This window comes from Bombina bombina, chromosome 9 (genome assembly GCF_027579735.1).
Source record: "Bombina bombina isolate aBomBom1 chromosome 9, aBomBom1.pri, whole genome shotgun sequence".
Taxonomy (NCBI): Eukaryota; Metazoa; Chordata; class Amphibia; order Anura; family Bombinatoridae; genus Bombina; species Bombina bombina.
This window is the reverse complement of record NC_069507.1, coordinates 31,029,234-31,054,541: the sequence shown is the minus strand read 5'-3', so window position 1 is coordinate 31,054,541 and position 25,308 is coordinate 31,029,234. Positions and strand designations below refer to the sequence as shown.

General features: G+C 36.2%; 1 protein-coding gene across 1 annotated transcript in view; it reads left to right on the top strand.

Annotated features, from left to right (window-relative positions):
- The window catches only part of CDH23 (cadherin related 23), a 1,210,211-nt gene that overhangs the window by 776,621 nt on the left and 408,282 nt on the right, over positions 1 to 25,308 (top strand). Inside the window, exons 20-23 of the mRNA XM_053692025.1 lie at positions 2,221 to 2,333; positions 7,662 to 7,769; positions 18,993 to 19,182; positions 25,091 to 25,236. Of these exons, the coding sequence (XP_053548000.1) occupies positions 2,221 to 2,333; positions 7,662 to 7,769; positions 18,993 to 19,182; positions 25,091 to 25,236 (557 nt within the window). The remainder of the gene's footprint in view (positions 1 to 2,220; positions 2,334 to 7,661; positions 7,770 to 18,992; positions 19,183 to 25,090; positions 25,237 to 25,308) is intronic.

Sequence of the window (25,308 nt, the reverse complement as noted above, 5' to 3'; positions counted from 1 at the left end):
AGACCTTTCATCCCGGAGAGTGGGCTCTCCATCCAAAGGTGTTCTCAAGGTTAATCTTCAAGTGGGGGTGCCGGAGTTGGATCTGATGACGTCTCGTCAGAATGCTAAGCTTCCAAGGTACAGTTTAAGGTCAAGAGATCCTCAGGCTGCCCTGATAGATGTTCTGGCAGTTCTGTTATTCTGATAGTTCCTACATGGCCTCGCAGGATCTGGTTCGCAGACCTTTCTTCCATCCAAATCAAGTTTCTCTGAAGCTGACTGCTTGGAGATTGAACGCTTAGTCTTGGCTAAGCATTGATTTTCAGAGTCAGTTATTGATACCATGGTTCAAGCTCGCAAGCCGGTTACTCCCAAGATTTACCATAAAGTATGGCGCAAATACCTTTATTGGTGTGAATCGAAGGGCTTCTCTTGGAGCAGGGTTAGGATTCCTAGAATTTTGTCTTTTCTCCAGGAAGGTCTGGAGAAGGGTTTGTCAGTCAGTTCTCTGAAGGGTCAGATTTCTGCACTGTCTATTCTTTTACACAAACGTCTGGCGGATGTGCCAGATATTCAATATTTTTGTCAGACTTAGGCCTGTGTTTAAACCTGTTGCTCCTCCTTGGAGCCATAACCTAGTTCTTAGAGTTTTGCAGCAGGCTCTGTTTGAGCCAATGCGTTCTGTAGATATTAAGTTGTTATCTTGGAAAGTTCTGTTTCTTATTGCTATTTCCTCTTCTCACAGAGTTTCTGAACTCTTGGCTCTGCAGTGTGATTCACCTAACTTTATTTTTCATGTGGATAAGGCGGTCTTTCATATTAAATTGGGTTTTCTCCCGAAGGTAGTTTTGGATCGAAACATTAATCAGGAAAGTGTTGTTCCTTCCTTTTGTCCTAATCCTTCTTCTCATAAGGAACGTCTTTTGCATAACTTGGATGTTGTGCGTGCTCTAAAATTTTACCTACAGGTTACTAAAGATTTTTGTCAGTCTTCTGCCCTGTTTGTTTGTTTCTCAGGAAAGCGTAAGGATCAGAAGGCCACTTCTACTTCTCTTTCCTTCTGGTTGAGAAGTATGAAGTTTTCAATTTAATTCTATTATCAAATATACTTTATGCTCATGGTATTCTTTGTTTAATAGATTCCTACGGAGGAAGTGTGCACATTTCTGGGCAGGAAACACTGCTGCAACCTTCTGTTCTTGTAAACATATAACAGTTATAAAACGGCTGCCATATATTGCTCCAGTCATGTGCACGCTCCGACACGTTCTTATCTCTCTGCTTTTCAACAAATGGATACTAAGAGAACACAGTAAATTTGATAATATAAATAAATTTGAATATTTTTTAAAATGTGTGTTTATGTGTTTATATGTGTATGTTTATATATATATATATATATATATACTGTGTATATATATATATATATATATATATATATATACTGTATATATATATATATATATATATATATATATATATATATATATACACATATTAATCAGTGTGTGTGTGTGTGCATGTATATATATATATATATATACATATATATGTGTGTGTGTGTGCGTATATATATATATATATATATATATATATATGCATACATGTGTATGTATGTGCTAATATGTGTATTTATGTGTTTATATGTGTGTGTGTGTATATATATATATATATATATATGTATGTATATATATATGTGTGTGTGCGTATATATATATATATATATATATGTGTGTGTGTGTGTGCGTATATATATATATATATATATATATATATGTGTGTGTGTGCGTATATATATATATATATATATATATATATATACATGTGCATACATGTGTATTTATGTGCTAATATGTGTATTTATGTGCTAATATGTGTATTTATGTGTTTATATATGTATATATATATATATATATATGTGTGTGTGTGTGTGTGTGTGTGTGCGTATATATATATATATATATATATATATATATATATATATATATATATATATACATGTGCATACATGTGTATTTATGTGCTAATATGTGTATTTATGTGTTTATATATGTATGTATATATACAGTATATGCATACATTTGTATGTATGTGCCACAAACCTTCAATTTGTAAAAAAAAAAACAATATCTTCAAAGAGCAATAAAGTGAAGCACAATAAAGAGAAGCACAATAAAGCGGCGCGCAATAAAACAAGGTATGTCTGTATCTAGTATTAAACCACAATGTGTATTTCAACAGGAGAAATTACTACAACAACGTTACTAGATCGAGAAGCTAAATCTGAGTACATCTTAATCATCCGGGCTGTAGACGGAGGAGTTGGTCCTAATCAGAAGATTGGCATCGCGACTGTAAGTTCTGTTTGTTCTTGACTTTAAGGGACAGAACAGTCAAAATTAAACTTTCATGATTCAGATAGAACATTTAAATAACCCCAATTTTTTTATTGTATGATTCAAATAGAGTGTGCCATTTTAAACAAAGTTCCAATTTGCTTCTATTTCTGAATTTGCTTAATTCTTTAGATATCCTTTGTTAAAGGAGTAGCAATGCACTACTAGGAGTCAGCTGAGCACATCAGTAAGCCAATGATGGCATAAGTGCAGCCACCAATCAGCAACTAGTTCCTAGCAAACAAACCAAGATAACTAAGCAAATTAGTTAATAGAGCGTTGTTTAAACGTTCATGCTCTGTCTCAAACATAAAATAAAAATGTTGGGTTCCATGTACCGTTAACTCCCTAGCATGGACTGAACCCAGTTATATGCAAGCAAGACTGCAGTAATAATAGGCTATAAGACTTTAGCGCATTTCTTTATCTGCAGTTCTATTCCCCTTTAATAATCTTCCTATTTCCTTATTTTATTGTTCATGTTTTCATCCTTTCTTATGCTAATGAAGCCTTATGTGCAGCTGTATATTTTTATGTTTGTAGCTATTTCTTTACTTCTATCTCTGCCTTTCCATTGCTAATTAATAAGTTCATAATTAGCTGCAGTTTGCCATCGCTAAAATGTTCAAAGTGACTTTATCTCATTGAGTGCCACATTACCGGTAAAATCATTTGATGTTATGGGAGGTTAGTGTCATATTCACATCATTGCAAGTAGATGGACGACAGTGATAATAAGCCAGCAGCTAATCATGTGCTAAAGAGACCTCAATTTAGCAAAGTGTACTGCAGTTTTTCTTATCTTTCATGTTCACAAATAAAAAGACAATTACTGATAATTTAGGTTTAACTCAGAAGTGCGTCTGTGTTACTAAGGTACAATACATTCATTTAAGATAATGCTTTAATGTTACAGATGTTGCTGGATTCTATATTAAAGGGACACTGAACCCATTTTTTTTCTATCATGATTCAGATAGAGCATGCAATTTTATGCAACTTTCTAATTTACTTCTATTATCAATTTTTCTTCGCTCTCTTCATATATTTATTTGAAAAAGAAAGCATCTATGCTAAGGAGTCAGCAAATTGTTGGTTCAGGACCATGGACAGCACTTGTTTATTGGTGCTGTCCAATCAGGTTGTTCACCAAAAATGGGGCGGCATCTAAACTTACATTCTTGCTTTTCAAATAATCATACCAAGAGAATAAAGAAAATTTGATAATAGGAGTAAATTAGAAAGTTGCTTAAAATTGAATGCTCTATCTGAATCACGAAAGAAAAAATTTGGGTTCAGTGTCCCTTTTAGTGATGCAAAACTGCAAGTTGTGTCCCTGTTATCTGTACTCAAGTTAAAGGGACAGGAAACTCCAAAATTGTCTTTCATGGTTTGGATAGAACATACAATTTTAAACAACTTTCCTCTTTACTTCTATTATCAAATTTGCTTAATTCTCTTGTTATCCTTTGCTGAAGGAACATTATTGCACTACTGGCAGCTAGCTGAACACATCTAGTCAGCCAATCACAAGAGACAAATATGCGCAGGCACCAATCAGCAGTTAGCTCCCACTAGTACAGGATATGTGCGTATTCTTTTTCAACAAGGGATACCAAGAGAACTAAGCACATTTGAAAATAGAAGTTCATTTAAAAGTGTCTTAAAATTACATGATCTGGATCATGCAAGTTTTATTTTGATTTTTCTTTCTCTTTAATGTTAAAATCATATATATATGTTGCGGACTAAGTCAGATATTGGGTAATCCTAGGATAAACCGGGTAAAGCGGACATTACCCAAGCGGCTGTGGGTAAAGCCCAAATTAAGATCATAAATCATCTCAGACTGATCAAGTCACCTCATCAAACATATATAAGATGCACTGTAATTCCCCATCTTCACTATCTTTTTTGCGTCCTCCTGGGGTGGATGCCAGAGGATCGGTGGGGCACCCCCTTTTAACCCCCCAGGCAGAGGCAAAAAAAAAATAGTGTAGATGGGGTAATTACAGTACATCTGACTTTACCCAGAGCCACTTGGGTAATATCGGTTTTACCCGGGTATTCCTAGGATTACCCGGATTTCTTGCTTTACCAGTAACATATGTATATACTGTATATATATATTCAGGGACTCATGTAGTTAACTCCAGACAAGCCTGAGTGCAAAGACCGAAGGAAAAATTACAAAACAAAAAAAATTAACACAACACATAGAAAATCTGGAAATCTCTTGATGTGGTCCTGGGCCAGATGCTGTGACTAACTCTTCCATTTTGCTTTTAATCTAGCTGTGTGCTTGCTAGAGAGTGCCAGACTTTCTATAGGTTGTGTTAATAATTTTGTTTTGTATTTTCCCTATGGGCTTTACATCCAGACTTGTGCGGGGTTAACTGTCTGAGTCCCTGAAAGTTGTGCAGCTGTCTGTGAGTGCTGGTGAGCACCCAGGGTTGAGTTTTGCAGAGTCATAGGACATGTACCCAGTCAAGTTTAAGGGCGTAGTCCATTACCATGTTTGTGTCTACATATACATATATATACATATATGTGCATAGTATATATCCGCAAATATTTACTGTATTTCAAAAGCTCTGTAAACAAAATAAATGTTTTAATCTCTTTTTGTTAGCACAGTTTCCATTGTTTTGCAGTTCAGGAACACACTCCTTAAAAAGCATCATATGTATATTTATTTATGTTGATTGTGGTGAATTAGAGACAGATAAAAAAGGATCTGCTACTTATTAAGGTAGCCCTGTGTAACATGTTTCAGGGCATTTTATTATTGCACTGTTGTATGCATATGACCATGAGCTTGAACATAATTTATTGGTGGCTAATTATCTGCATGTTAACAGCAGCAGATGAAAACTTTTCAATGGCAACATAATTTTAATACTTAAAGGGACATTAAACACTTTGAGATGGTAATATCAAATGTTAAATAGTATATATACAGTATATACATGTATTTTGTACAGTAAATTTTGTTAAAACAAAATCGTAACAAAAACAACAAGTGCCTTCCATTTTTTTGGATTTTTATATATTTATATATATATATATATATATATATATATATATATATATATATATATATATATATATATATATATCTAAAAAAATGAGAAAGAAAGCGCACAAAGGCACCTACATAGTGCAAATCAATTTAATTTAAACAATAATACAGGGGTATATTAAAACTGCTCCCCGTAGGGTATCTACTCACAAGAGTCAACCTCAAACTTGTGAGGTATGTTTGAGCATGTAGTTTGAAAGTTCCGCTCAGAACCGCTTGCTATGAAAGTGCTTAATCAAAGAAGTCAGGACAAATCCAACCTGAATGCCGGGTGTCGCTGTCTGTAACTCGAGATCTGGACAAGTATTTCTCCCGGCCTCTTATTCCACTCACATCCCTTTTTGGTAGGAGTTTTTTTGGGATACAATCTTTCTTGAGCAAAATGGTCCGTGCAGATACAAACACAGCTGATCGCAAATAGTGCTGGCAGAATGGTGAACCGCTGAGGGAGAGAGCTGAGATCCCAGGAACAATTAATGAGGATTCAGAATTCAGTCTGTGCTGATCCAAAGTGAGGCTAGAGTGATGATTCTCAGTAGTATCAAATTACCTAGCTAGGTAATTTGATACTACTGAGAATCATCACTCTAGCCTCACTTTGGATCAGCACAGACTGAATTCTGAATCCTCATTAATTGTTCCTGGGATCTCAGCTCTCTCCCTCAGCGGTTCACCATTCTGCCAGCACTATTTGCGATCAGCTGTGTTTGTATCTGCACGGACCATTTTGCTCAAGAAAGATTGTATCCCAAAAAAACTCCTACCAAAAAGGGATGTGAGTGGAATAAGAGGCCGGGAGAAATACTTGTCCAGATCTCGAGTTACAGACAGCGACACCCGGCATTCAGGTTGGATTTGTCCTGACTTCTTTGATTAAGCACTTTCATAGCAAGCGGTTCTGAGCGGAACTTTCAAACTACATGCTCAAACATACCTCACAAGTTTGAGGTTGACTCTTGTGAGTAGATACCCTACGGGGAGCAGTTTTAATATACCCCTGTATTATTGTTTAAATTAAATTGATTTGCACTATGTAGGTGCCTTTGTGCGCTTTCTTTCTCATTTTTTTAGATTTCTACCTTACTCCGTGAGATTCCGGAGGATTAATAAGATACAGCAGCCGACACCTACAATTGATCTGCACTATTACGTGGGATCCAACCAACTTATCCTTTTTATTGTGATTTATTATCTTATCATTATATATTTCATTCTGTTATATATTTTCAATGAATCAATATTATTTGATTATTTGAATGTTTTGATTTTGGCATCATCCAGATATTTATATTGTATTTTAAAAAAATAGGTTTATTTGGAGCGCAGTTCTGTGTTTTGAAAGAGAGGTTTTTTAACCCTTTGACATACACGCTTTTTTTGTTTCATATATATATATATATATATACTCTGCAATATAATTTCATTATTTATTTTGTCCCCTTTTCCTGTAATTCCATTCTGAAATTGTGAGATTTTCCTGTTAGAAATGGAAATGTAGAACAGTTTATTCCACACAGTCATTGGCTGCACACTCTAATGACCTATTTATAACTGTCCCTAACTGGTCACAGCAGAGAAGGTAACTTAAGTTACAACATGGCAGCTCCCATTGTTTTATAGACATTAAGGGGACGATTTTTCATGGCCCGAATTGGGCCAAATACCCCTGTTTCGCTGGAAACAGGTGTTAAGAAGCAGCGGCCTTAACCACTGCTCCTTAACTCGGTCCGCTGCCTCTGAGGCTGCGGACATCAATCTGCCCGATCGTGTACGATCGGGTCGATTGACACCCCCCTGCTAAATGTTTTTCTCAAACTAATCTTTTATTTGAAGATATCATTCAATCTAGCATTTATTAAGGGCTAGATACAAGTGGAGGGCTAAATTATTGCACGCGCACAAACGGGCAGGTTTTCCTGTTTGTGTGCGTGCAATGATTAACCCTTTAACAACACATTTATAGGGCCATTTTTCTGGTGAACTGCTTGTGCAATGTTAAATGCTGTCGGCATTCAGCGATGTCTGTCGGATATGATACGCTACGTTTATTTCCCTTTGTGCTGGTCCCGCCTCTATCTGCAGTGACCCAGGATGTTCTGTCATCTGTTTTTGTACTTTGATAACATTAAACCACTGATTTTACTAAACTTCATAACAAAACACAAAATATGTTATTCACAAACTGTACTAATTGTTCATTGCAGGTTAATATCACTTTATTGGATATCAATGACAATGCACCACAATGGAAGGACGAGCCGTACATTATAAACCTGGTGGAGATGACACCTCCTGATTCAGATGTCACCACGGTATGTTGCACGTCAGTAAATCTAATAACGCTATATAACAGAATATTCATTATTGTATATTCCTGCTACTCAAATATACAGTATGTCTATGAAGAACCATTGCTCATTTAATGGAACATGAAACCAAATTGTTTTCTTTCAGGATACAGCTAGAACAAACAATTTTAAACAACTTTCCAATGTACTTGTATTATCCAATCTGCTTCATTTCCTTAAAATCCTCTGCTGAATGAGCAGCAATGCCCTACTGAGAGCTAGCTGAACACATCCAGTCATCCAATCACAAAAGACAGATGTGTGCAGGCACCAATCACCCGCTAGCTCCCACAGTGTAGGATATGTAAATATAATTTTTCAACAATGGATACCAAGAGAACAAAGTTTGACTTCCCTATATTTTTAATGCATCAATATCTGTAGATTTCAGAATAAAGAATGATACAATTGAAATGCCTTTAATTACGGACAAATGACTGTTACATGTGACCACATTTAAAGTAATAATAATAAAGTATTTCTGAAGCACTGCATTTAAATCTATGCAGCTGTAAAACTTTTAGCAAAATTCACTTTTTAAAGGTATATTTTTAATGTTGATTACTTACGTTTTCAAGCAGCTGAATGTCCCTCTTCAGGGGGGCATTCATTTTAGAAACTATGCCAGGGGTACAGTTAATGAGAAGCCTCAGTCACTGCCCACTCTCTTGCCTTTAAATACCTGTGCACTCCACGCCTCTGCAAAGCTTCCTGATATTCCATTGATATGAAGGAGAACATTTATAGAGCAACTTTACTATTTTTATTTCTGTTTGATCTAATGGCACATTCAATTCAATAAAATATAGCATTTGTTTAAAGAAACACATATTTGCCAGACACTGGATGCTTATCTAGAATGGATGAATGTGACACATTTACTAATATTTTTTAATGTGCGAAAAAAAGTCACCTTTTTGTGCTTGGATGATAAATAATGAACTCAATCTCAAATGTCATATCATTTAACAATTATTTCAATAACAAAGAGATTGAGAAACTGGCACTAGATATAGTTAGCTAGGAATAATAGGATATTGCTTCCGGTGCTAACCCTAATATCAAACATACAATTACAAATTGGTAAAGGAACCAAAAAAGAAAAGGGTTTTATTAGCACTCATTCCTAATAAGTAATTTAAAAAATTAAATTTTAATAAGTTCTAGTTAAAACAAGGAACCACCTTTGAAAAAGTACCCAAACATAAAACTGAACACCTAGCCCCCCTGTTTCCTGGCCGATAGCAGCTCCCTCAGCTTCAGGTGTCAGGGACTAGGGACAGTGTTAAAACCAACAGTTAGTGCACCTAAAGTGTGCTTACTGAGAGCACAAACGCGTTTCGGCTGTGTTATTCAGCCTTTTTCAATGTGATATGTTAAGCCGAGGCCCCGGTGCCACCCTCTTAAGTAGTGCTTGTTGTTGGCTTCCCAACCAATCCCATTCCTTTCTCGTGAGACGCCCTATTAACAGCCAATAAGAGTCTGTATGCGGTAGGCGTGAGAACCGGCTATGAACTGATTGGATTGACCGTATAACTTTCAACACCAATGATTCATTTGTTTCGAGGGAGCTGCTATCGGCCAGGAAACAGGGGGGCTAGGTGTTCAGTTTTATGTTTGGGTACTTTTTCAAAGGTGGTTCCTTGTTTTAACTAGAACTTATTAAAATTTATTTTTTAAATTACTTATTAGGAATGAGTGCTAATAAAACCCTTTTCTTTTTTGGTTCCTTTACCAATTTGTAAGTGTACAATTATTTCAATAAAAGTATGAAAGATAATGGACAGGTAAGAAGTCAGCTTTATTTCTTTGTAATCATTGTATAGGTAAATGTTGGAATAGTATGATTGGCCATTAAATAGGAAAATGTCTGTATAATTAATAAAAAATATTTTTGGATTCAATATTTTTTTTTCTTTGGAATATTGTTCTTCATTCAGATTTAAATTATATGACATACATCACATTTTGTTTTTGAAATGGTAACTTGGTATTGGTTGTGAGTGTGCCCATGTGGATGTAAGCAGCAGGTTTTGTATCATTTGAGTATAAGGGGTATATTTATTAATGTGCGAGCAGACCTGATACGATGTAGCGTATCATGTCCGCCGCACATCGATAAATGCCGACAACATAAGCTCTCTGCATTTATCATCGCACCAGCCATTCTTGTGAACTGCTAATGCAATGCCGCCCCCTGCAGATTCACGGCCAATCGGACGCTAGCAGAGGGTGTCAATCAACCCGATCGTATTCGATCGGGTTGATTTCTGTCCGCGGCCTCTACTCTAAGGATAAGTGCATAGCCACCCAGTGAATGAATAGAAGAAGGAGCCACAGGAAGACTGAGATCCCAATATGGGACAATCCTGTAAATTTCAGGACAATTTGGAGCTCTCCATGTTAAAGCAAATATTTTGGGTTGAAGAGACATTACACTCAAAAAATCTCCATTCTACATATGAAGCGGAAACATTTTTTTGTTAAAAGAGTTAAGATAAATTAGTTTATTTTGATTTTAAAGCAAACAGGACAATCCTCACTGGTTGGTAAGGACAACCCACAAAGTTCTATTGGTAAAGAAACAAAACCCACAAGCCAATAAAAATGCTTTACTCAGCATAAGAACATCTGTTTAAAAAAATATATATATGTTTTAAAAAACCTTTTATAATAAAACTATGTAATAATGTATGATTATGTACAGCTAACACTGCATTGTTAAAGGGATAGGAAGGTGAAAATTAAACTTGCGTGATTTAGATAAAGCAGGTCATTTTAAGACACTTTTAAATTCACTTCTATTTTCGTTCTCTTTGTATCCCTTGTTTAAAAAGAACAGGCACATATCGTACACTAGTGGCAGAATAGTGAAATTGTATGCGCATTAGCTCCGCATATTGTGCAATACCTGCCATATTCTTGCTTTATGTAGTTTAAACACATTATAAATGGTGTATCTACCATATGACATTATCAATCTTACCAGCCACAAATACCAGGTGCACACTAATATAGTGGCCATATATTTAGGTGTGGTTGTTAGTGTCATTTCTGCCAAACAGTTGTGATCTTTGTTTCACAACCCACTCTTTTTACCCCTCCTATGTGCTAGAGGAAATTAGGCTCTGTTATTCAGTATTTGGATCTTTAAGACCTATATATTTAACCTCTTAAGGACATATGATGGAATTTTTCCGTCATAAAACAATTGAGCAAACTGAAAGCTGTGTCCTTAAAGGGTTAAGGCATTGATTCTATTATCTAGTACTACACTTACCTTTATTAAGATGATGTCAAACATTGTTGTTTTTTAATCCCTTTTGTGTGTTTCTATTTTTATTTTAACTTATCACAATAAAAGTTATATTTCAACTATTAACCATGAATTTCCATGCCTCTTGAGTCTGGGCATAGAGTGCTGTAATTGCATTCTTTCTGCGGATATCTTCTACTTTATCCACTATCTTTGTTGTAATTTACCTCAATGCAATGCACAACCCCACATAATAAAATATATATTTGACTTACGGAACACTATAGCACATTTTACACTTGTAAATTGCTATTTAGGAATAGGTACTAGTGGGGATTGCCTATCATAGTGCCATTGTTTCCACTTGTCTCTAGCTGCTGATTGGTGCCTGCGCACATTTGTCTCTTGTGATTGGCTGACTAGATGTGTTCAGCTAGCTGCCAGTAGTGCAATGCTGTTCCTTCAGCAAAGGATAACAAGAGAATGAACCAATTTGATAATAGAAGTAAATTGGAAAGCTGTTTAAAATTGTATGTTCTATCCAAACCATGAAAGAAAGTTTTGGAGTTTCCTGTCCCTTTAATAACTGAAAAAAATGTAAGTTTATTTAGCACTGGAACATTTATTTAAAACAATGGATTTAGCTTATTTATAATTTGTTTCCCTCTGTTTCACGCAGACATTTCTAGAATCTAAATACCACTGTTTAAAAGAATCCAAACACTTTATTTACTAGCGAATATTTTTGTTAGATTTTTAAATGAGAAGACTTACTATAATATATCACCAATAATTGGCCAAGCGAATGTTTTATTCTAGTGTTTCTCTCACTTATTAGAAGCTATTGTGTAAGACGTCTTTTCAGTTAGTAAACATCTCAGTAAATGTTGCATAGCCTTTTTCAAATTGAATATTTCTCTTTTCTGTGAATCACAAAACACAGATTACAGAATTAAGTAGAAATGTAATAATGCATTAAATTCATTTGTATTTTTATCCTGATCAAACATCATTAATTCACTTACTAATTATTTTTTTGCAGAACAACTGACTGTTACTACATGATTCATTTATTTTGTTTATTTTCTATTTTAAGGAATAACAACTGTTGGGAACACTATATTGTGCTTTCGCTCAGTTGATGTAGATTCCACAACAGCTTATTAGTAATGCTATGCATAACCCAAGAGTTGTTCTTATCTGCACGACAGGGAATAGTTAGCTTTTTGTGTAAACACAAGGCAATTATATAGCTAATATTTATTCTTACATTTTGCACTGGTTTTGCATAGAATCAACAGACTTTTACTGACAGCTCCAAAATAATATACTATCTTATTAAATTTCAGAAGCTCGATACAATTGTATCCAAATTTCATATTTTCACATATAGCACAAACAGGGGCGGCAAAATAAGCATAATAAAACATTTTAAAAAAAACATTTTTATTGGGGACAGTTGTTATCAATCATTGTTAAAAAAAAATGTGTATGACATTTTGAGATTAGGATAATTGTGTTTATGAGAATAATGACAAATGCATTCAATAAAAATATATTTCCAAACATTGTGCATTGAAAAGAGGAAATCAAGTGAATAGATGAAGTTCTGTTTAAAAAGATAGCCAGAATATTATATGCATTATCTATATAGTACAGTAGCTTTAAGCTCTACTGAAAATATTGTAGAATTAGATTGACAAATTTATAAAGATTAATGGTGGAAAAGTTATTTATTTATATTTATCACAGGTTTATAATTGGAAGTACCTAATAATTAAAGGGACAGCCAAGTCCAAAAAAACCTTTCATGATTCAGATAGGGCATGTAATTTTAAACAACTTTCCAATTTACTTTTATCACCAATTTTGTTTGGTTCTCTTTGTTTTCTTAGTTGAAAGCTAAACCTAGGAGGTTCATATGCTAATTTCTTAGACCTTGAAGGCCGCCTCTGCAATTGACAGTTTTTCACCACTAGAGGGCATTAGTTCATGTGTTTCATATAGATAACATTGAGCTCATGCATGGGAATTTACCCAGGAGTCAGCACTAATTGGCTAAAATGCAAGTCTATAAAAAGAACTGAAATAAGGGGGCAGTCTGCAGAGGTTTAGATACAAGGTAATCAATCACAGAGGTAAATTGTGTATTATTATAACTGTGTTGGTTATGCAAACCTGGGGAATGGGTAGTAAAGGGATTATCTGTCTTTTAAAACAACAAAAAGTCTGGTGTTGACTGTCCCTTTAAATGATAACAATTTAAGGAAATGTAACTAGATGTTCTTTAATTTACTTAAAGGGACACCAAACACCGTCTAATCATAAGACATTCCTGTTGAGTTGCTATAGAATAATATATCAGCCAAGTCTAAATGAGTTAAAACTAATTAAAGGGAAAATAAAACCCACATTTTTTCTTTCATGATTCAGATAGAGCATACAATTTTAAGCAACTTTCTTATTTACTCTGAATATCAATTTTTCTTTGTTCTCTTGCTATCTTTATTTGAAAAGCAAGAATGTAAGCTTAAGAGCCTGCCAATTTGTGGTTCAAAACCTGGGTTGCAAGCGCTATCCTTGGTGCTGAACCAAAAATGGGCCGGTTCCTTAGCTTAGATTCCTGCTTTTTCAAATAAAGATATCAAGAGAATGAAAAAAAAATAGGAGTAAATTAGAAAGTTGCTTAAAATTGCTGCTCGATCCGAATCATGAAAGAAAAATAATGGGTTTAGTGTCCCTTTAACATATTTTTTACTGCAGTTATTAATCAATAGCCAAACTCCATCCATTACGCGCCTTATTTGTAGGAGCCAATCTGGGCTTTAGGCTGCAGACAACAATGTTGAAGAAAAAAATATTGCAATGTTGTTTCATTATGTATAACTACATATTAAATATAAAAATATCAATGTGTTTACTGTCCCTTTAAAAATAACTATGTCTTAAAGGGACGTGAACCCCATGTTTTTTTTCTTTCATGGTTTAGAAAGAGCATGTAGTTTTAAACAACTTTCTAATTTACTTCTATCATTTAATTTGATTTTTTCTTTCTATCCTTTGCTTAAAAGCACATCTAGATATTCTCACTAGCTGCTGATTGGTGGCTGCACATAGATGCCTCGTGTGATTGGCTCACCCATGTGCATTGCTATTTTTTTAACAAAAGATATCTAAAGATTTAAGCAAATTAGATAATAGAAGTAAATTGGAATGTTGTTTAAAATTGTATCCTCTATCTGAATCATGAGAGAAAAAATAATAAATACTAATATTTAAAGAGACATTAAAGTAAACATTAAACTTTTATCATTCATCAGATAGAGCATCGAGTTTATAGAAACATTTAATTTTCCTTCTATTTTCGCATTTTTTTTGTACTCTTGGTCTCCTTTGTTGAAGAGTAAATCTAGGTAAGCTCAGGAGTATGCACGTGTCATACATAATTGCAAACACTTGCCAAAGACACGTACATGCTCCTGATGAATTGTCTTTACACTTTAACAAAGGACACCGCAAGAAGTTAGATAATAGAAGTAAATTGGAGTTATTATTTTTTTTATTTACAAACATCAGAGTTACAATCATTTAATTTTAATCTTAAAGGGACACACAAAAAATTGTTATTGTCTAAAAAGATAGATAATGCCTTTACTACCCATTCCTCAATTTGCACAACCAACATTGTTAGATTAAATACTTTATAACATTTAAACCTCTACATTTCTGCCTGTTTCTAAGTCACTACAGACAGCCTCTTATCACATGCTTTTTTATTTGCTTTTCACAACAGGAGACTGATATTTCATGTGGGACATATAGATAACATTGTGCTCACATCCCAGGTGTTATTTAAGATTCAACACAGCACAGTACTAGATGCAAGTCAATAGATAATAAATAGTCATGTGATCAGGGGGCTGTCAGAAGATGCTTAGATACAAGGTAATCACAGAGGTAAAAAGTATATTAATATAACAGTGTTGGTTATGAAAAACTGGGGAATGGGTAATAAAGGGATTAACTATCTTTTTAAACAATAACAATTCTATGGTAGACTGTCCCTTTAATGTCCGTTTAAAAATGGAAAAATAGTGTAGAAAATGTAGATTTGCAAGCTGTAAAAGGGACAAATGAATGGATTAAAACAATTATAGTGACATTTTCAATTTGATTCCCTATATCGATTTACTGGTTTTGATAGGTTCACATATTAATGTTAATGTGATATGTTAGCTACAGACATTCAGAGAACTTATTATAGACACTGGTGGCTCACTTCTGACTTCTTGTTAGATTGAAAAGATAGAGACTGCGCATGTTTTCCTCTAAAGAAATCAAACACAATAAATTGTTTATTGGGTTCTCTGCTTCTGTGTCTTATACTGTAATTATTATTATTTATTTGTAAAGTGCTACCACATTCTGTAGCTGGTAAACAGCTGCTGATTTCACAAAGCACACAACCCAATGCTGAAAAGTAGTGATAAGGTCAATCTTTTTATAGGTTTGCATTCTCATATCTGTGTTATTGTGCTTGTTTTTGTGTTGTTATGGTGAGAAAAAAGGTCAGAAAAAAAACAACTTTATTTCAATTTCCCAGAATCCTCTAGTCCAGTAGGAAACACCTTTAGTTCAGATTTTCTGTGGCAAATATGCAGCTGTACTATACCATATATACTATATATATGTATATATAAAACTGTCATGTTCTAATCACCTTGTTCATTATATTTTCATTCTAACATGTAATGCTAATAATGTCACTATAATTATATTGCCATTTTAGCAATGCAGATACTAGCAGTGCTAATGTTTAAAACCAGGCAATTGCAAAAATAATTCATATGCAAATAAACATTTTAACACATTGATTCTGTGCATTTAGGACTGACTTGACTGATGCATTACTTTATCACTTCATGTCCCTTTAAATAAAGTCTTACACCTAATGCATCACTAAGCCCTGGTACTTCTGTAAGTATCCCTAAGTAATCCTGTATATTGCTTCGTCTTACGCTAAAATAAATGGCCCATTTTATTTCTGTAGCGTACATACAAGCCTGAAACACTTACATTTATAATACTGAAGCAGAATTGTAATTAAACAGATTTTTATATGAAGTGCAATAAAATAAAGTAAACAAACCATTTATGTACTGAAGACGGACAAACTGTTTAACACTGCGGTTGCATGAATATGTAACACATAATCATAACATATATATATATAATAATAAATGTATGATGTCTATAAAGCAATGCACTAGAATACCTTTAAAGGGACACTGAACCCAAATTTTTTTCTTTTGTGATTCAGATAGAGCATGAAATTTTAAGCAACTTTCTAATTTACTCCTATTATCAAATTTTCTTCATTCTCTCTGTATCTTTATTTGAAATGCAAGAATGTAAGTTTAGATTCCAGCCCATTTTTGGTGAACAACCTAGGTTGTTCTTGCTGATTGGTGGATAAATTAATCCACCAATAAAAAAGTGCTGTCCAGCGTTCTGAACTAATAAAAAAGCTTAGATGTCTTCTTTTTTAAATAAATATAGCAAAAGAACGAAGAAAAATTGATAATAGGAGTAAATTAGAAAGTTGCTTAAAATTGCCTGCTCTATCTGAATCATGAAAGAAAAAATTTGGGCTCAGTGTCCCTTTAATAATACATTTTGTTTCACAAGTTTTAACAAATTTAGTTTCTTTTTGTTTAATCAATTGACTGCAAAATAGATCTCATTGTACGCATTTAAGTCCCGATGATTAAACAGTTTGCAAGCAAAAATGCGTAAAATCACCTTTTGCCTCGCAGGGACAGTCTTTGTACAATTATCTAAGAAAATGGGCTGTCTCTAAGTGGCAAGATGTCTGCCATAGAAATAGCGAGAGCTCTCTGCTATGTAAAAATTGCAATGGAAGCGACCGGCATATGTAATACAAATCAAAATACGCTGTTCTCAGTGCTCTGTACCTTAAATTTTCTATTATTTTTGTATGAACAGGTTTTCCTTTCAGAGTAATTAGTTTTTTGAGTATTTTGATAAAAACTCGTCACCATGTAAATTGCGAGAATAAACAGTGAGAAATGTAGGGCGGAAATGTTTATAGAATTACACTGGGATTTCAGAGACAATTTCATATATGCCCATGTTTAACCCATTTTACGAAAAAAACAATTACGCTTTGTACAAATTTATGGGGGGGTTTGCACATCCAGTGTACTTAAATTACAATTATGATTTTCATTGTGCACCTTTCTAATGTATACATCTCATTCCCATACAAAGACACAGTATACGCCCCTTAGCGAGACGCCCTGTTTTCAGGGTAAAAAGTGGCTTTAGATAATTCCACCAGGGAAATAGAAGGACTGACAGCATTTTTATAGAATCTCACCAGCCTAGAGAGCTTTAGATAATCGTCCATAAGGGATAATCTGTGTGCAGTATATACAGATAGACACAACACCAAAATCACTTTGCACCACATTTCTTCTAAACCTGTGCAATTCACTAAAATTCTGTGACTCTAGCCGTCTTAATACATGTTAAAGGGAAAGTAAAGTCAAAGTTAATTAAATTGATTGAATAGAGAAAGACATTTTAAACAACCTTTCAATTTACATTTATAATCAATTTTGATTAGTTCTCTTGGTATCCTTTGTTAAAGAGTAACCCTAGGTGAGTTCAGGAGCGTGCACGCTCGTGTATTTAGCCATCTGGCAGTAGAGTTTGCAACCTTGTTTATAGTGATTTTATACATAGATACAAACACTGCTGTCATAGACTGCTATAAACAAGTGCACGCTCCTGAGCTCCTATCAGCCTACCTAGGTTTACTCTTCAACAAAAGACAAAAAGAGAACAAAGCAAGTTTGATAATAGAAGTAAATAGGAATTTTGTTTAAAACTGCATCCTCATCTGAATCATGAAAGTTTAATATTGCGTTTAGCTTTTCCCTGTGTTGGTTAAAGGGACATGAAATCCAAAATTGTTAAGGATCCAGATAGAGCGTACACTTTTAAACTACTTCCCCTTTTACTTCTATTATCAGTTTTGATTCATTCTCTTGGTATCCTTTTTCGAAGGAGCAGCAATGCACTACTGGGAGTTAGCTAAACACATTGGGTGAGCCAATGACAAGAGGCATATATGTGCAGCCACAAATCAGCAACTAGCTTCCAGCTCCTGAGTCTACCTAGCAAGGTTTTTTAACAAAGGATACCAAGACAATGAAGCAAATTAAATAATAGAAGTAAATGTGCAGTAGTCTAGAGTTGATAATCTTACAGCCATTTGTTTTACTGTAATGTCCCCTTAAATTAAAAGAAAATAGATCAGAATAAATACTGCAGAATTTTCTTATTACATATATTTATATGACAATCTCAGAGTGTTTCATGTCCCTTTAAGAACAAGCTATGAAAATGGGATCCTGCAATACTCATTAATTACAGAGTCTGCACCTGCTATTGTAATATGCCTTTGTGACTTCAAAATGATGTAACCCGGATTGTTAGTTCACCCGCTGATACAAATGATCAGTAATATTTAAAGGGACATGAAACTCATTTTTTTCCCCCTTTTATGATTCAGATAGAGAATACAATTTTAAACAATTTTCCAATGTTCTTCTGTTATTGTTTAAGAAGCAGCAATGCGCTTCTGGGAGCTAGCTGATACCAGGTGAGCCAATAACAGAAGGCATATATGTGCAACCACCAATCAGCAGCTCCTTAGCCTATCTAGGTATCATACACAACAAAGAGAACAAGAGACAAATAAAAAATTAAATAATAGAAGTAAAATGCAAAGTTGTTAAAAACTGCATGTTCTGTCTGAATCATGTGTGTCATGTCCCTTTAATATGATGCTATATTCTTTGTGCGTCTGATGTGTTTTATATCTCCTCGTATTATTTCTACAGGTTGTAGCTGTTGACCCGGACCTGGCGGAAAATGGCTCGTTGGTTTACAGCATTAGTCCTGCTAACAAGTACTACACTCTGAACAGCACCACAGGAAAGATCCGCACGACGGGAGTGGTTCTGGATAGAGAAAACCCAAATGTATCCGATGCAGAAATGATGAGAAAAATTATTATCTCTGTGACCGATAGTAGGTGCCCCATTTCAGCTTCATCACTTTTTTCTTTAGTTCAAGAGGTACAGGATCAGCGAGTAGTCAAGAAAAAGGAATAGAATTAAGGCAAATAAAAAAAAAACATAATTAACCCTTTTTACTGCCTTACCTGCAGTCATGCTTTGCAGATGACATTTTTTTTTTTTAAATTAGAACAGAAACTTCAAAAGCTATAAAATGTATTAACTCCAATTCTGTTTGACCATTTGGAGTGAATTCAGTAAGCTTACTATCAAACTTAAGGGAATCTGCTGCATATGTTTTTAAAATCAATGGTATTTTTCTCACCAGCATCTTTAAAGGGACAGTCTAGTCAAAATTAAAGTTTCATGATTCAGATAGGGCATGTCATTTTAAACAACTTTCCAATTTACTTTTATCATCAAATTTGCTTTCTTCTCTTGGTATTCTTAGTTGAAAGCTAAACCTAGGAGGCTCATATGTCAATTTCTTAGCCCTTGAAGGCCGCCTCTTATCTGAACGCATTTGACAGTTTTTCATAGCTACAGGGCGTTAGTTTGTGTGTGCCATGTGGAGTTATGTTTGAGAGGACACTGATTGGCTAAAATGCAAGTCTGTCAAAAGAACTGAAATAAGGGGGCAGTCTGCAGAGGCTTAGATAAAAGGTAAAAAGTATATTAATATAACTGTGTTGGTTATGCAAAACTGTGGAATGGGTAATAAAGGGATTATCTATCTTTTTAAACAATAACAATTTTGGAGTAGACTGTCCCTTTAAAAACCTTATTGAATTAGTGCTGAAATTTGGAGTTATTTGTTGTGGGTTGTGATTGGTTCTAGATTAGTTTATAGATCCGGTAACCTAGGAATTCTCCTACTCTGGGAAGTGGAAAGCGATGCTGCACTAAGAGCTCACTTACACTGTTTCTAATTAAAAGGGACGGTAAAGTAAAAATTTAACTTTCATGATTCAGATCGAGCAGCAATTTTATACAACTTTCCAATTTACTTCTGTTATCAAATTTGCTTTGTTCTCTTGGTATCTTTTATTGAAGAGTAAAACTAGGTAGGCTCATATGACTTCAGGAGTGTGCACGTGTCTTTAGTACTCTATGGCAGCAGTGTTTTACAACAGTATTTGTAGCTTTGTTATACAATGTTGCAAAACACTGCTGCCATAAAGTACTAAAGACACGTGCACACTCCTGAAGTCATATGAGCCTACCTAGTTTTCAATAAAAGATACCAAGAGAACAAAGCAAATTTGATAACAGAAGTAAATTGGAAAGTTGTATAAAATTGCTGCTCGATCTGAATTAAAAAATATATATTATGTTAATGAACAAGCAACAGTCAGACATTACAGAGCATGCATGAACAATAAAAGCTGTTTATATTTTAAGTTAAATGGACAGGAAGTGTATGTGTCATGGGACCCTGTTACTTAAAGGGATAGGAAAGTCAAAATTACACTAGCAGGATTCAGATAGAGCGTGTAATTTTAATACACTTTTAAATTCACTTCTATTTTCAAATGTGCTTTGTTCTCTCTGTATCCCTTGTTGAAAAAGAATACGCACATATCCTACACTAGTGGGAGCTGCTGCTAATTGGTGCCTGCACACATTTTTCTCTTGTGATAGGATAACCAGATGTGTTCAGCTAGCTGCCAGTAGTGCAATGCTGTTCCTTCAGAAAAGGATAACAAGAGAACAAGGCAAATAAGATAATGGAAGTAAATTGGAAAGTAGTTTGTATGTTCTATCCAAATCATGAAAGAATATTATGGGGTTTCCCGTCACTTTAATGGCTGCTAGGAAAAACTCCCACAGAAAAGGCTGATTTATTCAGCACAGGAATATGAGTTAGTTATAGATTAATTAGGACCTATAACATATTTGAAAGTACTCTATTTTAGATGGAACATAGAATTTTCTGCATGTCCATTTTATTAACAGTTTATTATGATGCTAAATTAATATATAACTATTATTATACAGAATTAGTACAGAATTCAGCTTAAACTGAAGCTTACTGGCAGGATCTACATATACCTCATAATGGTCACCAATGAACACCTAATCCTGGCAGTAAAAACGATATAGAATAATTCTGGCAAATCAGATCCCCGTATGATCAGATAATTGTCATGTAGTTACAAATGTGAAAAGATTGTGATCTGATGTGTTAGAGCATTTTATTATCAAATTATTGCTTGCATATAATTGTTTGTTTAATTTCTGCAAATAGATTAAAGGGACAGTATACACCAATTTTCATTTAACTGCATGTAATAGACACTTCTATAAAGAATAATACAGATACTGATATACAAATTCAGTATAAAACCGTTTAAAAACTTACTTAGAAGCTCCAGATTTAGCACTGTTAATGAGATTAGTCTGGAACACCAATTGAAAGTGATTGAGAGAAGACCCTCCCCCTCCCCTGCATATGAAATGACCCATTATACAAACAGAAGCAATGTGAAGTCTGTATACATCAGTATACATCTAATACTTTGGGGCTTGGTTAGGACAATGTTATTTAAAAATAAGCAAAACTATAATTTTTATTCAAAAACACACCCAGGTGGGCTATATAAATGAATCATCTACAACACATGTATGCAAAGAATAATCTAGTGTACAATGTCCCGTTAAACACATAGTTAAAGTGAGCTCCAAAGCAGCAATGCACTACTGGGACCTAGCTAAACACATCTGGTGAGCCAATGACAAGAGACATATGAGTGTAACCACCAATCAGCAGCAAACTTCCAGTAGTGCACTGCTGCTCTTGAGCTCACCTAGATATGCTTTTCAACAAAGGATACCAATAGAACAATATACATTTGGTAATATAAGTAAATTGAAAAAGCTGAAGCATCAAAGTTCCATCTTTACTGTGATGTACCTATAAAGCCCTGTAGCATGTGTGCCTATATAGCCCTGTAGCATGTGTGCCTATAAAGCCCTGTAGCCTGTGTGCCTATATAGCCCTGTAGCATGTGTGCCTATATAGCCCTGTAGCCTGTGTGCCTATAAAGCCCTGTAGCCTGTGTGCCTATAAAGCCCTGTAGCCTGTGTGCCTATATAGCCCTGTAGCCTGTGTGCCTATATAGCCCTGTAGCCTGTATGCCTATAAAACCCTGTAACCTGTGTGCATATAAAGCCCTGTAGCCTGTGTGCATATAAAGCCCTGTAGTTTGTGTGCCTATAAAGCCCTGTAGCATGTGTGCCTATATAGCCCTGTAGCATGTGTGCCTATATAGCCCTGTAGCCTGTGTGCCTATAAAGCCCTGTAGCCTGTGTGCCTATAAAGCCCTGTAGCCTGTGTGCCTATAAAGCCCTGTAGCCTGTGTGCCTATAAAGCCCTGTAGCCTGTGTGCCTATAAAGCCCTGTAGCCTGTGTGCCTATAAAGCCCTGTAGCCTGTGTGCCTATAAAGCCCTGTAGCCTGTGTGCCTATAAAGCCCTGTAGCCTGTGTGCCTATAAAGCCCTGTAGCCTGTGTGCCTATAAAGCCCTGTAGCCTGTGTGCCTATAAAGCCCTGTAGCCTGTGTGCCTATATAGCCCTGTAGCATGTGTGCCTATATAGCCCTGTAGCCTGTGTGCCTATAAAGCCCTGTAGCCTGTGTGCCTATAAAGCCCTGTAGCCTGTGTGCCTATATAGCCCTGTAGCCTGTGTGCCTATATAGCCCTGTAGCCTGTATGCCTATAAAACCCTGTAACCTGTGTGCATATAAAGCCCTGTAGCCTGTATGCCTATAAAACCCTGTAACCTGTGTGCATATAAAGCCCTGTAGTTTGTGTGCCTATAAAGCCCTGTAGCATGTGTGCCTATATAGCCCTGTAGCCTGTGTGCCTATATAGCCCTGTAGCCTGTGTGCCTATAAAACCCTGTAACCTGTGTGCATATAAAGCCCTGTAGCCTGTGTGCATATAAAGCCCTGTAGTTTGTGTGCCTATAAAGCCCTGTAGCATGTGTGCCTATATAGCCCTGTAGCCTGTGTGCCTATAAAGCCCTGTAGCCTGTGTGCCTATATAGCCCTGTAGCCTGTGTGCCTATAAAACCCTGTAACCTGTGTGCATATAAAGCCCTGTAGCCTGTGTGCATATAAAGCCCTGTAGTTTGTGTGCCTATAAAGCCCTGTAGCCTTTGTGCCTATAAAGCCCTGTAGCCTGTGTGCCTATATAGCCCTGTAGCCTGTGTGCCTATAAAGGCCTGTAGCCTGTGTGCCTATAAAGCCATGTAGCCTGTGTGTCTATAAAGCTCTGTAGACTGTGTGCCTATAAAGCCCTGTAGCCTGTGTGCCTATAAAGCCCTGTAGCCTATGTGCAAATAAAGCCTTGTAGCCTATGTGCCTATAAAGCCCTGTAGTCTGTGTGCCTATATAGCCCTGTAGCCTGTGTGCCTATAAAGCCCTGTAGCCTGTGTGCTTATAAAGCCCTGTAGCCTGTGTGCCTATATAGCCCTGTAGCATGTGTGCCTATAAAGCCCTGTAGCCTGTGTGCCTATATAGCCCTGTAGCATGTGTGCCTATAAAGCCCTGTAGCCTGTATGCCTATATAGCCCTGTAGCCTGTGTGCCTATATAGCCCTGTAGCATGTGTGCCTATAAAGCCCTGTAGCATGTGTGCCTATATAGCCCTGTAGCATGTGTGCATATAAAGCCCTGTAGCCTGTGTGCCTATATAGCCCTGTAGCCTGTGTGCCTATAAAGCCCTGTAGCCTGTGTTCCTATATAGCCCTGTAGCCTGTGTGCCTATATAGCCCTGTAGCCTGTGTGCCTATAAAGCCCTGTAGCCTGTGTGCCTATAAAGCCCTGCAGCCTGTGTGCCTATAAAGCCCTGTAGCCTGTGTGCCTATATAGCCCTGTAGCCTGTGTGCCTATATAGCCCTGTAGCCTGTGTGCCTATATAGCCCTGTAGCCTGTGTGCCTATATAGCCCTGTAGCCTGTGTGCCTATATAGCCCTGTAGCCTGTGTGCCTATAAAGCCCTATAGTCCGTGTGCCTATAAAGCCCTGTAGCCTGTGTGGATATAATGCCCTGTAACCTGTGTGCGTACAATGCCCTGTAGCCTGTGGGCCTATAAAGCCCTATAGCTTGTGTGCCTTTATAGCCCTGTAGCCTGTGTGCCTATAAAGCCCTGTAGCCTGTGTGCCTATAAAGCCCTGTAGCCTGTGTGCCTATAAAGCCCTGTAGCCTGTGTGCCTATATAGCCCTGTAGCCTGTGTGCCTATATAGCCCTGTAGCATGTGTGCATATAAAGCCCTGTAGCATGTGTGCATATAAAGCCCTGTAGCCTGTGTGCCTATATAGCCCTGTAGCCTGTGTGCCTATATAGCCCTGTAGCCTGTGTGCCTATAAAGCCCTGTAGCCTCTGTGCCTATATAGCCCTGTAGCCTGTGTGCCTATAAAGCCCTGTAGCCTGTGTCTATATAGCCCTGTATCATGTGTGCATATAAAGCCATGTAGCCTGTGTGCCTATATAGCCCTGTAGCATGTGTGCATATAAAGCCCTGTAGCCTGTGTGCCTATATAGCCCTGTAGCCTGTGTGCCTATATAGCCCTGTAGCCTGTGTGCCTATAAAGCCCTGTAGCCTGTGTGCCTATATAGCCCTGTAGCCTGTGTGCCTATATAGCCCTGTAGCCTGTGTGCCTATAAAGCCCTGTAGCCTGTGTGCTTATAAAGCCCTGTAGCCTGTGTGCTTATAAAGCCCTGTAGCCTGTGTGCCTATAAAGCCCTGTAGCCTGTGTGCTTATAAAGCCCTGTAGCCTGTGTGCCTATAAAGCCCTGTAGCCTGTGTGCTTATAAAGCCCTGTAGCCTGTGTGCTTATAAAGCACATGTACTGAAGCTGTGAAAATGATTATTCAGTAAGAGACTACTTTCCCTCACATTACTTTTCCCACTCGGCAGGGGGAAGACCACCTCTCCGTGCAACAAGCAGCACTACTGTGATTGTAAACCTGTTGGATCTCAACGATAATGATCCAACATTTCAGAACCTGCCGTTTGCTGCTGAAATTCTAGAGGGCACAGCCATCGGATCATCTGTATTCCAGGTGAGCAGTTATATGTGGTTTACTGTGTTTTTCAGCCTTACAAAAATAAAAGCTTATGAGTTAGAGGGCTTT